Genomic DNA, 15,716 nt, shown 5'->3' with positions numbered 1-15,716 from the left:
CATGTACGATTCGTTGACTAGGCAAAGTTACAAATCCTATATATTCATACCATACAACTTTGGGTAAGCCTTGATCGACTCAAACTTCTGTTATATTACTAAATAAATACTAAGTTGTCTAATACATTTATGTATATATCCTATCTATATCTGCAGTTATTATTGGATTTTACTCATACTTTCCGTAGAGACCGGCAATCTTATAGTCTTTGACTCAATGAGAAATCCAAAGTCCGCAATCCAACATATCATAGACCCCTTGAACAGGTAAGTTTAGTTTGCACAATCAAATCCTTTTTCTGTTAATAACAATTCCTAAATATCAAACTTAACTTTGAGCGCAGGGTTTGGAAAAAAATTTGTGAAAAATAACAAAGGACGTCGTCAATGGAGGCCCGAATTGAACGTTAACATGGATTATCCGGTATGTTCATTCATAAAGATTTGTCTAGTTAAGTATATAATCCCAAATTGTTCTAAATTGAGTAATTTATTTGTTTCTCCTTAAGTGTGCGAGACAACAACAAGGAACTGATTGGTGCGGGTACTACGTATGCGACTACTTGCACATCATGACTCCATGCGGGAAGGCTACTGATGAAGAAACGAGAGTATGTCCAAACCGTTCACTAGTATATTTTCATAATTGTACTAACACACATAATGTTAATGCTTTTTTCCTAAATGATAGATGTCTCAAATGGGAGATGAATATTACCTTACTGATCGGATCAATGCCGTGTGCGAGCAGCTCGCCGGATTCATTTTGAACGAGATCTTGGATCCTAGAGGCGAGTTCTACCACGACGGTCACATCTATAGAGGACTTCCATCGACATCCCGAGGGGACTAGTAGTTGGACGGCTAACATGACTTGTACATTTGTAAATATTTTTAAACATTATGCCTTAATGTTTGTAAATTTGTAAATATATTAGTTCATCTAATTAGCTTAATTATATGCTCGCATTTCACTTTTAGTTAGTTTCAAATATTCTCTGAAAACGAACACGAACGACCAATGAACGTAGAGTATTGTAGAGCTTGAGTGCGTTTAGCAATTATAAAAGAATAAACAGTAATAAATATAACAAACAAAACTGGATTTGGGAAAAAAAAGGAACAGGTCATTGGTATCGGTTGGAAATACCAACCGGTACCAAAGGGGGCTGCCACCTTACGTCAGCGTGGCAGCCTCTTTGGTACCGGCTGTTATTTCCAACCGGTACTAATGTAAGCCTAAGGCACCGGTTGAAAAATCCGGTGTCTTAAGTCGAGGCCAATGGTCGCGGTTGCGGGGCACCGGTTTCAACCGGTGCCTAAGGCCCGTTTTCTAGTAGTGTTAGTAGTGTTGCAAGACCATCCTCGATCATAGTCTTATAGTCTTAGTGCGCTGGTGGTAGCATGGGCATGTCATCACGATGTTGCTGTCAAAATGAGCTCAGCCAACGCGCCGCGCCAAACGGTTGATGAAAGGGCACCGTATACGTCCTAGTTTGGGTAGGAACGCGCGCTTTCCGTTTAGTAGTAATTAAGAACGCACATCACATCCAATCTGGTTCCTCATTAAAGTACTACTAGTATATTATTACTGTAACATCTATCAGAAGGGGCCAAGCTAATTTATGGCCGGCTGTAGAGACAGCTCCCTACAGTCGATCTCCGATTATTTTTTTCTATTTTAGTAAATTTTTTATTATTTCCTGATTAAAATGTTTTCGTAGAAATTTTTCAAAAAGAAACTCTATGGTTGGTTAGTCCACTAGACCGGCATCAATGGGGTTTTATGAAGGATTTCATGATATTAAATACTATTATTTTTGCTGACATAACAAAGGGATATAATGATAGAGTTTCATATATTGTGAGGAGAGTTTCATCACCATGACTCATCTGGCACAGTTATCTAATTCACAGACTAGATATTTGTACTTATAAAACTCCCACTGAAATTGGTCAAAGTCGCGTAGCTGTTAGCCTGTTACAAAAGCAGCAGGGGTTTCATTTAGTTTATGACGATTCATGATGCATGGAAATAATATCAGTAATTGTTAGGGCCCTTTATTTGGTCCCTCATAATTATGAGTTGCAACACTCGAATGTGTATATCCGGAACTGTTGACATCGTTGATATGGTTGATTTGTTTGGACTGCACTTTTTTTTTCATCATGACCGTTTGGGTGCAATCACAGGCAGAGAGAGGCCTGAGGGGTGGGTGGCCACCAACCACCCAAATGATAGGAAGACCCTGTATATGTCTACACATTTTTCGCCATATAAATCGAACAAACTTTTAGAAAAACAGACCCTGTTGTGATGGTTTTCTACATGGGCACCAATTTATGATCAACATCACCAATTTTATTAGTATATAAAATACTAACTTAATATGTATACAAGCATGATGTGATTGTCACCAATTCTTTCATCCACATGTAGGAAAGAAGTGACAAATATTGATTTCTATGCTAAATATAGTGACCATGTATACACTTTTTATATGTATGTATGAAAAAGTTTGTAGTGTAATTGCTAACTAAAGTATATATGTATGATCTGAGTCTCTAACAATTAATATATTATATTCAAAATTTTAAAGTAAGGTAAGCAATTGATTATTAGCTACAACCCATATTTTTTTAATACTTATTAGCTTGCTTGCTTCAGCTGGCTCTGCAGTCATAGGCAAAAAGAAAGCTTTAATGAGTACGCCTTGTATCAATTATTAGTCTTTGCAGGAGCATGGGTTGATAAACTGATATATGGCTCAAGATGCTAATATGAAAATGATCAGCTTGACAAACCCGTTTCACCAAATAGTTTTGATTGGAGAACAAAGGGTGTCGTCCTACGTGGGTAGGAACTTCCTCTCGCTTGTTTTCCTTTTTGTGTGCATCATATCCACCATGATTCTAAAAGTATACTAAAGCAGGTCTTGATAGGGAGTGTCATCGCAGAGTTATTTATGAGAAAAGAGTAGAAGTTTTATGAGATGAAAGAGAAGTGTCATCACCATGATACTCCTCCATTATAATTATCAAGTTCCTAATCTTGGTACGGCGACAGTTCCTCCTAAGAATAGGACGCACTTGAGACCTTGCATTGACCCTGTCCTGGTTGGGCGCAATATGTATATATATGAGGGCGCGTACACTGAAACTGCTGAAACGGCGCACAACATGTACACTTGTCCATGAAAAGTAAAGATTAAGCAACCGGATTTCGTATAGTGGTTACTAATAAGTGCCGTCGATATAAAGCATTCTAATCCATTCTACTTCGAACCATGTTGACCATACTATATTCATGCGACAATGGACCTACTTTATGGTTAATCCATTAATTATTATTAGTCAATACTAAGTCGCGCAGCTATTATTACAAAAACAGCAGGTAGGAGTATTTCATTTAGTGTATGACCATTCGTAGTTCAGGGCAATCTCATAAATTGCCCTTTTGGCCTCTCATAATGATGAATTACAACATTTAGAAAATGTACTCCATAATGTCGCCTTGATTCATATGGTTTGATCCGTATGATATTGATACATGTTTGGGTGCCGCTAGCCAGGGGCGGCAGGGGAGAAGTGGTAAACGGATCATGGCTCTAGTTTTGCAATCCAACTTGATTTTTATATATTTTTAGATCAAAATTGTATAAGATAAAAATCAGACTCTATTTGAGCCCGCTAGGTTAAAATTTAAGACCTTTACTACCTAGAGACTGAGGGAGGGTGCCTTTACTACCTAGAGACTGAGGGTGGGTGGGCACCCTGTCTGCTTATTAGCCAGACTCCGCATATCAAACCAACCGCTACTTTTCCATATTATGGATGAAACGAGTGAAGGAAATCCTATTTGTAGGGCCTTGTTTAGATCCAAAAAAAAAAGTTTGGCCGAAAATGTCATATCGAATGTTTGGACACATGTATGGAGTATTAAATATGGATAAAATAAAAAAATCAATTGCACAATTCACGTGTAAATTGTGAGACGAACTTTTGAGCCTAATTGTGTCATGATTTAACAATGTGATGCTACAATAAATATTTGCTAATGAGAAATTAATTAGGCTTAATAAATTTGTCTCACAGTTTACAGTCGAAATCTGTAATTTGTTTTTATTATTAGTCTATGTTTAATACGTCAAATCTGTGTTCGAATGCTTCGAAAACTTTACATGCATGTAAACAAGTAAACACAGCCTGGTAAACGGTACCCAGCTGAATCTCGGCGACTCCTGCCGAATCAACTAGCCCCGAAAATGGATGGTGCTAAAGCGCGCGACTCACACCCGGCCATCTGGACAAGCGCCATGCCCCGATGAGTAGGAGCGGCCGTCGGCGCAGATCTTAGTGGTAGTAGCAACTGAGCAGAGCATGTAACACACCTTCGGCAAAAACGAGCCCGTAGATAGATTGAAACTACAGCGGAAAAAAAAACCACACGGGAATCGTGGTGCCCTCTCTGTCACGACGTGCGCCTCCCATGGTCCTAGCGCTCGCTTGCCTGTGGCGCCTTGCGCGCGTGTCGCACGCGTGGGGCTCGTCCTATCCCAGTTCCCAGCAGCAATGTGCCTGGACTTGCTCCTGCTGTGTATTCCCAGAGCAGTGGAGTGATTCAGGAATACAGCAGCAAGCGAGCACATCCAGGATTCCAGGCACATTGCTTGCTGCTGGGCCGAGACGACGAGCCCCAGGCCGTGTTTAGTTTCAAAAATCAAAATTCCAAAAAAAATTCCGACACCTACATGGAGATTTAAATCTAGACGAAATAAAAAATGTATTGCGACTGCTGCCTGTAAATCGCGAGACGAATCTAATGAACCTAATTAGGCTGTAATTAGACGCTAAATTACTACTCCCTCCATACCCAAAAAACTTGACGTTTAGGACAGCGACACGGTCTCCAAAACACAACTTTGACTTCTTATTCCTCTAAAAATATTTATCAAAACGTGATATATGTATACTTTCATAAAAGTATTTTTCAAGACAAATCTATTCATATAATTTTTACATTTTCAAACTTAACAACTTGAGAGTTATTCATGATTTATATTCTCAAGGTTTGACTCAAACATTTTCCTAAACGTCAGGTTTTTTGGGTATGGAGGGGGTACATTAATGCTACAGTAAACAGCCTCTGATAACAGATTACTTAGGCTCATTAGATTCGTCTCGCGATTTACAGACGAGTTCTGTAATTATTTTTATAATTAATCTATGTTTAGTACTTTAAATATAAAAAGATGTTTTTTCAAAAATTTTACGGGAGGCAACTAAACATAAACATGGCCCCAAGCGGCAAGGCACGACATCCGCCTAGTGCTCTATCTGCGACCCGGGAACCCCGCGCGTCCGGTCGGCCGGGGCTCGGCTTGCTTCCGCCGCCGATCGAGGAGGGAAGGCCAGAAGGGGGGAAGCCCGAGGCACACTGGCCGGTGGGCCGCCCCGCGCTCCCGCACGCCGCACCCACCAGTCCACCAGACCACCGCAGCGCGCCGCCCAACGTGCTGCCGAGGCGCGCGTACCCGTGCCCACCTACCGCGCCGGCCGGCTTCCCTCCCCGGCGCCGCCACGCCACGGCCCCCGGCCCCCGCGCGCCCTGCACCCACCCACCGCAGTCCACTAGGGTTCAACCGCACCTGCCGCCGCGAGTCCTCGTCGGCTCGTCGCTCTTCCGGCCTCCGGTTTCCGCCCCCCACCAACCGCCCAACCCGACCGGGCCTACCAGCACAGTAGTATGATCGAGTCACACGCTGGACGCCGCGCCACCGCCATGTCTTTTTTTTTCCAACCGAACATGAAAAGCTCGTAGCAAACCCGGTGAACTTGGCAGCCAGCAGGGCAGCAGCCAACCCCCGTTCGTTCCCTCCCGCCTCCCCCCCCCCCCCCCCCCCCCCCCCCCCCGCGCGAGCCGCATATAAACGCGGGCGAGCCCGTCGCCTCCCCCACTCACTCCCCTCTTCCGGAGACCCGATCATGGAGCTCGCACGGCACCACCACCAACTACCGCACTGAGACGTGCACGCTTGCTCGCACACGCAGCGCCACCGGCGCCGTTCGAGCGAAGCAGCGCGAGGGGCGTGAGACCGAGCACCGGCCGGGCCGGCGCTTGAACGGCGCCGTACGTCCAGGCGGGCATGGAGGGCGCGATGGAGAAGGTGTGGGAGTCGGGGCGGCGGGCGAGCCGGAGCATCAGCCGGGGCATGGGCATGGACGCGTGGGGCGTCGACGACGCCTTCGTGCCGCCGCACCACCAGTCCCGCTCCCGGTCCCGGCGTGCCGGCGGCAGCCGCGGCGCCGACGACGACGAGGAGGCGCTGCGCTGGGCGGCCATCGAGCGCCTCCCAACCTACAGCCGCGTGCGCACCGCCATCCTCTCCTCCGCCGCCGACCAGTTCAAGGAGGTGGACGTGCGCAAGCTCGCCGTCGGGGACCGCCAAGAGTTCATCGAGCGCGTCTTCCGCGTCGCCGACGAGGACAACCAGCGCTTCCTGCAGAAGCTCCGCAACCGCATCGACAGGTACAAACGCATGCATCATGTCCATCATCATCCGCTGTTGTTGCCTTTCCTTCCGCTCAGCTGTTTTCATGCCATGGCTATACCACGCCACAGTTGGGAGACACCTTTCCGGGTTAGCTAGCTACTTAGCTAGCCAGGCCCCAGGCCACGGGATAGCTTGCTTGCTTCCAGTGCAGGCTGCCAACACACACCACAAATAAATTTTTTGATTTTTCTGTGGCCACAAGTACGAGTATTATCTATCCACTCGCTCCCCTTCTCTTTTCTTCAGTAAGTAGCTAGGTAATCAAACGTACAATCGGAGAGGGACCTTCTTCAGTTTGTCCTTTCCTTAGAAGACCCTACACACACAAAACAGCACGTTTAAAAAAAAAGAAGAAAAAAGAATCAAGGAACATACATAAAACCAATACATCTTTTTCAGATATCGAGAAGTATGAAAACAATCTTTGGTTCAAACTATTTTCTGCTCTGTTTTCAGAAAGAAACAGCTCTTTTTTAGCCCTCTCTTTTTTTTTGGTTGTTCTCTTCTCATGTGTGCTGCCCAGAATATTTACGGTTCCTTCCTTCCTCCTCCTCCTCCTCTATCACATAGTACTATGCATCTAGAAGACTGGGACATTGTTCTTGAGGTAACCAGCACCCACCATGAATCGACACCCATTGATTGATGGGGTGTCACAAGGAGAACGGCAGATGGCCCTCCCTTTCTGCCCCTTAATTTCCCTTGCAATTGCTTGGGTTTGGCAGGCTACCTGCTTGTGTCACAAGGCCATTTCAGTTGAGCAAACCCAAATGGCCATGCTACTGAATCCATCAAACCAACTATAGTGGGCTCTTTTTTCAAACAGAAAGAAAGAAAAAACTATGGTGGAAGTGGAGCCTTATTAATGAGGTTATCAACCAAATCTACATGACGACGAGGTTTCTCACGGATTCATTGATGGAGTGTTTCCAAGTTAGGACCAGCAAGCTATATTTTTTTTGGAAGAAAAAATAATTATAAAGTGTGCACTTGGATGTGATGATTCCAAAACAGTAGGCTGGTTCTGTATGTCTGCCTCTGGTCCCAAAGGTTTGCTCAAAAGTTGACATCCAGACCTCTACTATACAGAGCTGATAGCTTACTCCAACACAAGGCGACAACATAACACCAATCATTCCCGTTTCTATTTAGAATTTACAGTAGTATGTGATGATTTTTTCTTCTGAATTTGTATGAACCAATAATAAGGAAGTTTTGCCCAATTAATAATCTGGGAAACGAATTCGAATTGAAAAAAAAATATGTATACGCCGCAGGGTGGGCATCGAGCTGCCGACGGTGGAGGTGCGGTTCGAGCAGGTGACGGTGCAGGCCAAGTGCCACGTGGGCAGCCGCGCGCTGCCGACGCTGCTCAACACGGCGCGCAACGTGGCGGAGGGCGCCCTGGGGCTCTGCGGCCTCCGGCTGGGGCGGCAGGCCACGCTCACGATCCTCAAGGACGTCTCCGGCGTGGTCCGGCCGTCCCGGATGACGCTGCTGCTGGGCCCGCCGTCGTCGGGGAAGACCACGCTGCTGCTCGCCCTCGCCGGCAAGCTGGACCCGGCGCTCCGGCGCGCCGGCGAGGTCACCTACAACGGCTTCGCGCTGGGCGAGTTCGTGCCGCAGAAGACGGCGGCGTACATCAGCCAGACCGACGTGCACGTCGGCGAGATGACGGTCAAGGAGACGCTCGACTTCTCCGCCAGGTGCCAGGGCGTCGGCACCAAATACGGTATGACCGAGCAGCCTTTTCAGTCACTCGATCATGAGCAGCGCACAATGACCCGGCAAGAATCAACCATGAATAATCCATGATCGAGCAGATCTTATGACCGAGCTGACGAGGAGGGAGAAGGAGGCCGGCATCCGGCCTGAGCCTGAAGTCGACCTCTTCATGAAGGTGAGGACACGGAAGAGCATGGTTACTTTAATTTTGTCAGCACGCACAGGCTTGTCGCGGAGCAAAGCATCAGATAGGAACCCGACATGAAGAAGCTTCAAAATTTAGTTGCAGCGTTCAAATCATGGTCCCGAATTCCAAACAAGTGGGGCATCTCCTGCTTCAGACCACGGAATCTGCTAGGTCATCCGATCCCTAAGCTAGTGTGTACTCTATAGTGCCGGGATAGCCTAATTAAGTTTTCAAAGTACATCGTGCGCAAATAGTAGCCAACCCTGCTTTGTTTTGAACTTTACGCTGTTCATTTGTGCACATGTACTGATTAGACATCATGTTTTTACTGCTACCAGGCCACTTCAATGGAAGGGGTGCAAAGCAGTCTCCAAACGGATTACACTCTCAGGGTAAGAGTTCTACAGCTTGATTTTTTTTTCTATCTCGCATTGCTTTACGTTTATGAGCTTCTATTTTCATCGGGGTGAAAAACAGGTTAACTGAAATAATGAATAGTTCTATTTTTGATAATGCAAGGACCACTTGATTGAGCACTTCAATATCAGATAACTTTTTTTTGGGTCAATATGTTCCAGAAGATAAAAAGAACAAAGAATTACTTTCCCGTGACACTCCAAAATTGGCCATTGACACAAGGCTCCAGCAATTGCACTTTCCCCAGCATTATGTCACCCCAAAACCGCTCTTTTTCCACACTAACAGCGCAATCACTAGCAAAAGGCGGTAGAGACGTCAGATGTGGCCGCATACGGCCCACGCGCAAACGGGTATGATCTTGTGGATCGTGGTGCCATGATAAGGTGAACGAGATGATGGGAACGGGGAGCATTTTTCCAGGAAGAATCCATCACCAAGTCCACTACTTTGACACACACCATCAAGTAGTTGAGACTGATGCTGAACCAGGACGACTACTGGGCAGTGCAGCAGGGGCCAGTGGGTTGGTTTGCTCACTTCTAAATCTTTTGACGACTAAACCCAAACCAAGTCATCTCCTTCACCTGCTTGGGGGACACTTCCTCTCCATTCCGGGTGGGGTCTTGCTGCAAGCAGCTGTGAAAGCGGGGGGTTGGTGCACCAACCTCACATCAAGGCGATGGAGCGCAGGCGTCACAGAATCAGCTCACCTGTGCACACGCCCGCGACGTGTTCGTCGAAATGCCCAGCCGAAGGTTTCCACTTTTTTTTTCTAGCTTTGCCATCGGCACAGTTTGCATGGTCAGGGAGGATGGACGGTTGGTGAGGTTTGAAAAGGGAGTTTTCACGGGCAACAGTCACTTTCGAGATGTTAACTGAGTAGTTTGACTCCTGCTAATGGCGCTCTACCAGTGTTTTCAGATGTGTAATTGCCTTGATTGCGATTGGATGCCTGACCAGGTTGTTCTTGGTGCAGATACTCGGACTCGACATCTGCGCCGACACCATCGTCGGCGACCAGATGCAGCGGGGGATCTCCGGTGGCCAGAAGAAGCGTGTCACCACAGGTAAATATATGTAATCTGCTTTGCTCAGCATTATGTCATGCTTACCAAAATTTATGCGAAAACAAGAAGCCGGTGGGAGTTTAAACATGTATTTTCCTGAAAGAAACTTGCAACTCACAAGCATGTAGGGTTACATGAGTGAATTTTCCTATATTTTCCTGAAATTTCTGCAGTGTAGGGTCACGAGTGAATTTGATAGTTCTAAAATGATTAAAAATGAATGGGACGAAATCTGATAGAACATGACTGTATGGGACACTGATTACAGAGGAGCCCCAATATTGAGTGATAAACTTTTGCTGAGCATTTTTTTTAAAAAAAACTTTACTTATTTTGGAATGCAGGAGAGATGATTGTTGGCCCGACCAAGGTGCTATTCATGGACGAGATATCAACCGGATTGGATAGTTCCACCACATTCCAAATTGTCAAATGTCTCCAGCAGATTGTGCACTTGGGCGAGGCCACCATCCTCATGTCCCTCCTTCAGCCTGCCCCTGAGACCTACGACCTATTTGACGACATCATCCTACTGTCAGAAGGCCAAATTGTTTACCAGGGACCTCGCGAATATGTTCTTGAATTCTTTGAAACATGTGGATTCCGCTGCCCTGAGCGCAAGGGTACTGCAGACTTTCTTCAGGAGGTAGCACTCGTCTAATAATCACTTGCTATGTCTCTGAAAGTTCCAGTTTATGAATTGCACGACAAGCTTTTCTTTGGCTACTTTTCAGGTGACATCAAGAAAGGATCAGGAGCAGTACTGGGCCGACAAGCAGAGGCCTTACAGATACATTTCCGTCCCAGAATTTGCACAGCGGTTTAAACGTTTCCATGTCGGGCTCCAGTTAGAGAACCACCTCTCACTGCCGTTTGACAAGAGCCGTTGCCATCAAGCTGCTCTTGTATTCTCAAAGCACTCGGTGTCAACCACAGAGCTACTCAAGGCATCCTTTGACAAGGAGTGGCTCCTCATCAAACGGAATTCATTTGTGTACATCTTCAAGACCATACAGGTAAGCGAACTTCTTATGTAAGTCTCACTCGTTTCACTACTCAAAAATCCCAATGCTATTGACTGACGTTTATTATCTGTTTGTATGAACTCTGAAGCTCATCATTGTAGCCCTCATTGCGTCAACAGTGTTTCTAAGGACCCACATGCATACAAGGAATGTAGATGATGGCTTTGTGTACATTGGAGCACTGCTCTTTAGTCTGATAGTCAATATGTTCAATGGTTTTGCCGAGCTCTCTTTGGCCATAACAAGGTTACCGGTGTTCTACAAGCACAGGGACCTCCTCTTTTACCCTGCTTGGATCTTCACACTACCAAACGTCGTTCTCAGAATCCCATTCTCCATAATTGAATCTGTAGTCTGGGTTCTTGTTACATACTACACCATAGGGTTTGCTCCAGAGGCCGACAGGTACATAAAATAGTTGTCCTTTTCTTTTTACTATTTTCTGTTTCAGGAACCCACAGTTCATATACTAATTGTGGTATTTGTGTGCAGGTTTTTCAAGCACTTGCTGCTTGTGTTCTTGATCCAGCAGATGGCAGGTGGGCTTTTCAGAGCAATTGCCGGACTTTGCAGATCCATGACCATCGCTCAAACTGGTGGAGCACTATTTCTTCTTATCTTCTTTGTTCTTGGAGGCTTTCTCCTGCCAAAAGGTTCATTACCTGTCTTTTTCCCTTTTTACTCACATGCTTCTGTAGATCAATATATTTTTAGATCAATATAGCCTTGCTGAGTGGTTCTTTGTACAGGTTTCATCCCTAAATGGTGGATCTGGGGCTATTGGATTTCACCTTTGATGTATGGATTTAATGCTCTAGCAGTCAATGAATTCTATGCTCCTCGGTGGATGAACAAGTTCGTAATGGTATGCTCACGACTGCACTGATTTTTCACTAGTTTACAAATATATATTTTTGTTGACAAGGTGTTCGTGCTCATGTTTATAGGACCAAAATGGTGTTCCGAAAAGACTAGGGATATCTATGCTTGAAGGCGCCAACATCTTTGTTGACAAAAACTGGTACTGGATTGGAGCAGCAGGGCTCTTGGGTTTCACCATTTTCTTCAATGTACTTTTTACACTGTCACTTATGTATCTGAACCGTAAGTGCCTAAACTATAATCTTAATTCGTTGTAGATCATCCATAATACAAAAAATTGCCGATGATTGTTTTTGTGTTGGTATCTAATTTACCTGTTCTTTAATCGCCAGCTCTCGGCAAACCACAAGCTGTTATATCAGAAGAAACTGCACAGGAAGCGGAAGGCAATGAGCATGCAAGAGGGACAGTAAGAAATGGCAGCACGAAATCAAAGGACGGTGGTCATAGCAGTAAGCAACTCTGACGAAAGACAGGTCATAAATGAATCTGAAAAATAAGTGACAGTTTCTAATCTGAGGTTTGATTATTACAGAGGAAATGAAGGAGATGAGATTGAGTGCGCGTTTGAGCAACTGCTCATCAAATGGGGTTTCACGAGTCATGTCCATTGGCAGCAATGAAGCTGCTCCAAGAAGAGGAATGGTTCTTCCATTTAACCCTCTTGCCATGTCCTTTGATAATGTGAACTACTATGTCGACATGCCTGCGGTGAGTTCACATTCAACTATTCTCAGCAGTTTTTCCCCTCACGTTCCTCACCATCCTCAATTTGCTTGTACGTTCGAGCATGGAACATTGATGAAGAATTCCATTGGTTGCCCAGGAAATGAAACAGCAAGGAGTGCAGGATAACAGGCTTCAATTATTGCGTGAGGTTACAGGGTCATTCAGGCCTGGAGTACTGACAGCGCTTATGGGTGTCAGTGGAGCTGGAAAGACTACTCTTATGGATGTCTTGGCTGGAAGAAAGACTGGGGGTTATATTGAAGGTGATATCAGAATTGCCGGCTATCCCAAGAACCAAGCCACATTTGCAAGGATTTCTGGTTACTGCGAGCAAAATGATATCCATTCTCCTCAGGTCACAGTTAGGGAATCTTTGATATACTCTGCCTTCTTGCGCCTTCCTGAAATGATTGGAGATCAAGAAATCACTGATGATATCAAGATTGTAAGTCATTGGTTTTTTTCCTGTCTCTGACACATTCCTTTAATTGATCGATATCTTTGCTTGGAAGATAAAGTGTCTGCTAGTAAAACCTAATGAACGTAAGAAGTTTGTCTTGCTTGTTGTCACTAGGACCTGTTTGTTGTATGTGCAAGTCTGCATGATGTTTGAGATTTGAAATATTGCAAGAAACAGTGCCAATAATATCATTTCTTCTGTTTTTAAAGTAAATTAAACGTCATATTTTACCAAACTCACATGTAACATGTCTCAATGGTTGCAGCAATTTGTTGATGAAGTTATGGAACTAGTGGAGCTTGACAATCTGAAGGATGCTTTAGTTGGCCTACCAGGAATCACAGGGCTTTCAACAGAGCAAAGAAAAAGGTTAACAATAGCTGTGGAACTCGTTGCCAACCCATCGATCATCTTCATGGATGAACCAACATCAGGTCTTGATGCAAGAGCTGCAGCGATTGTCATGAGAACAGTGCGAAACACAGTTGATACTGGACGCACAGTGGTTTGCACTATCCATCAGCCAAGCATTGACATCTTTGAGGCTTTTGATGAGGTTGATATGAGTAACTTTTACAAGTTGTACCACCTTTTAAACTATTAAATGTTAACCTGAGTTCTTATGTGCAGTTGCTATTGCTGAAAAGAGGAGGCCAGGTGATCTACTCTGGACAATTGGGTCGCAACTCCCAGAAAATGGTTGAGTATTTCGAGGTACATAAAGCTCCACCTCGCGAATCTCAAACAAAAAAAAGCTCCATCTCACGTTTAAATTTTTGTGCATCAATAAATTTTAAACAAGGGTGAAAAATAAAAATAGAGAAAAATATCTAATCTGCCGTTCAACTATGCAACTAGACAATTCCGGGAGTGCCTAAGATCAAAGGTAAGTACAATCCTGCAACGTGGATGCTCGAAGTCAGTTCAATTGCAGCTGAAGTGCGACTAAAGATGGATTTTGCTGAGTACTACAAAACATCAGATCTGTACAAGTAAGTGATAGATATGCTTCTTGTTTATTTTTTTAAAAAATTGGTTGCCTTTATTCTCAGCTAGCCAGTGTATGCAATATATTCTCAAGTTCAGTAACGATTCCTTGCGTAATTCGATGGTATTGTTTCCAGGCAAAACAAGGTACTGGTCAACCAGCTGAGTCAACCAGAGTCAGGAACATCAGATCTTTATTTCGCTACACAGTACTCTCAATCCATAATAGGACAGTTCAAAGCCTGCCTTTGGAAGCAGTGGTTGACCTATTGGCGCAGCCCGGATTACAACCTTGTTAGATTTTCCTTCACTTTGTTCGTTGCCTTACTGCTTGGCTCCATTTTTTGGAGGATAGGAACCAAAATGTAAATTTTCTAACTCTCTTCATCTTTGATCGTTAGTTCCTAACTTACCGGCATCTGAAAGTGTTGATGCATTCTATTGCAGGGGAGATGCAAACACTCTCAGGATGGTTATGGGAGCAATGTACACAGCTGTGATGTTTGTTGGTATCAACAATTGCTCAACTGTACAGCCAATTGTTTCAATTGAGAGGACGGTTTTCTACCGAGAGAGGGCTGCTGGGATGTACTCTGCAATGCCCTATGCCATTGCTCAGGTAAAGAAATATTGTAGAACCATTACAAAGCAGTGATAACTGAGATGATATTTGCTCTCTGGAGACACTCAAATTTTGCTTTCACAGGTTGTCATGGAGATCCCCTATGTGTTTGTCCAAACAACTTACTACACCCTCATCGTATACGCCATGATGAGCTTCCAATGGACAGCTGCCAAATTCTTCTGGTTCTTCTTCATTTCCTACTTCTCCTTCCTCTACTTCACCTTCTACGGCATGATGACGGTCTCAATCTCACCGAACCCTGAGGTTGCAGCCATCTTTGCTGCAGCTTTCTATTCACTCTTCAACCTCTTCTCGGGCTTCTTCATTCCAAGACCGGTTAGTTGTCTCTTCACTCAAATAGCTCCCGCGATCCTTTTCTGTAGAATTACAAAAACTGATATTTTTTTCTCCACTTGTTTCAGAAAATTCCTAGATGGTGGATCTGGTACTACTGGATTTGTCCACTGGCATGGACTGTGTATGGGCTCATAGTGACGCAATATGGAGACCTGGAAGAGGTCATCGAAGTCCCCGGCGAATCCAAGCAGACAATTAGCTACTACGTAACACATCATTTTGGATATCACATGAATTTTATGCCAGTTGTTGCGCCGGTCCTTGTGCTCTTTGCAGCGTTCTTCGCATTCATGTACGCAGTCTGCATCAAGAAGTTGAACTTCCAGCAACGATAGGACCAAGATCTGGCGACAAAGCTCTTGAGAATTGAGATCTTTTTTGAAACAATATATCCTTTTTCTCCTTCCACTTTTGGGTTACTTGTATTGTCAGTGTACATATAGGGTGTAGTTTTGGTACTGGACGCGTCGTCAAATGTGGCGAGGTCCTATATGGCATTCTAGCCATTTAACTGTGGAACATTACAAGAGCGTAATTATTTGTAGAATCTGTTCATGCCCTATTTATTCACTGGTTCATATTATAAAATTCCCCAATTCCTCATGCCTCTTAGATGTTGATCCGATGATTCAGATTGAAGTTTGCATAGTTTTCAAAAAAAATTGGTTTGCACCTAATACGTTCCCTTTACATAATGG

General features: G+C 44.6%; 1 protein-coding gene across 2 annotated transcripts; it reads left to right on the top strand.

The window, feature by feature from the left end:
* Positions 1-5,960: 5,960 nt before the first annotated feature.
* LOC120704829 (ABC transporter G family member 42-like) lies at positions 5,961-15,621 on the top strand. Of its 2 annotated transcripts, XM_039989361.1 has the most exons (21): positions 5,961-6,529; positions 7,832-8,286; positions 8,378-8,454; positions 8,805-8,858; positions 9,863-9,953; positions 10,298-10,599; positions 10,688-10,969; positions 11,067-11,383; positions 11,471-11,631; positions 11,728-11,843; positions 11,926-12,082; positions 12,193-12,312; positions 12,396-12,571; positions 12,687-13,034; positions 13,315-13,605; positions 13,680-13,763; positions 13,908-14,041; positions 14,174-14,401; positions 14,484-14,655; positions 14,743-14,997; positions 15,084-15,621. In XM_039989361.1, exons 1-21 carry the CDS (start codon positions 6,147-6,149, stop codon positions 15,351-15,353), a joined length of 4,473 nt encoding a protein of 1,490 aa, XP_039845295.1. In that variant the 5' UTR covers positions 5,961-6,146; the 3' UTR covers positions 15,354-15,621. The 2 variants fall into 2 exon arrangements, with proteins under 2 accessions (XP_039845295.1, XP_039845296.1); XM_039989362.1 differs by lacking the exons at positions 5,961-6,529; positions 7,832-8,286; positions 8,378-8,454; positions 8,805-8,858 and adding an exon at positions 9,264-9,641.
* Positions 15,622-15,716: the final 95 nt, after the last annotated feature.

This window comes from Panicum virgatum, chromosome 4K, assembly GCF_016808335.1.
Source record: "Panicum virgatum strain AP13 chromosome 4K, P.virgatum_v5, whole genome shotgun sequence".
NCBI lineage: Eukaryota > Viridiplantae > Streptophyta > Magnoliopsida > Poales > Poaceae > Panicum > Panicum virgatum.
Note: the sequence above shows the minus strand (reverse complement) of the source record. Positions and strands in the feature narration are given on the sequence as shown.

Coding starts and splice junctions, on each gene's coding strand:
- LOC120704829 (XM_039989361.1), top strand. CDS start 6,147: ATGGAGGGCGCGATGGAGAAGGTGTGGGAGTCGGGGCGGCGGGCGAGC. Junction 12,083..12,192: donor GTCACTTATGTATCTGAACC/GTAAGTGCCTAA, acceptor TTTAATCGCCAG/CTCTCGGCAAACCACAAGCT. Junction 14,998..15,083: donor GCTTCTTCATTCCAAGACCG/GTTAGTTGTCTC, acceptor CACTTGTTTCAG/AAAATTCCTAGATGGTGGAT.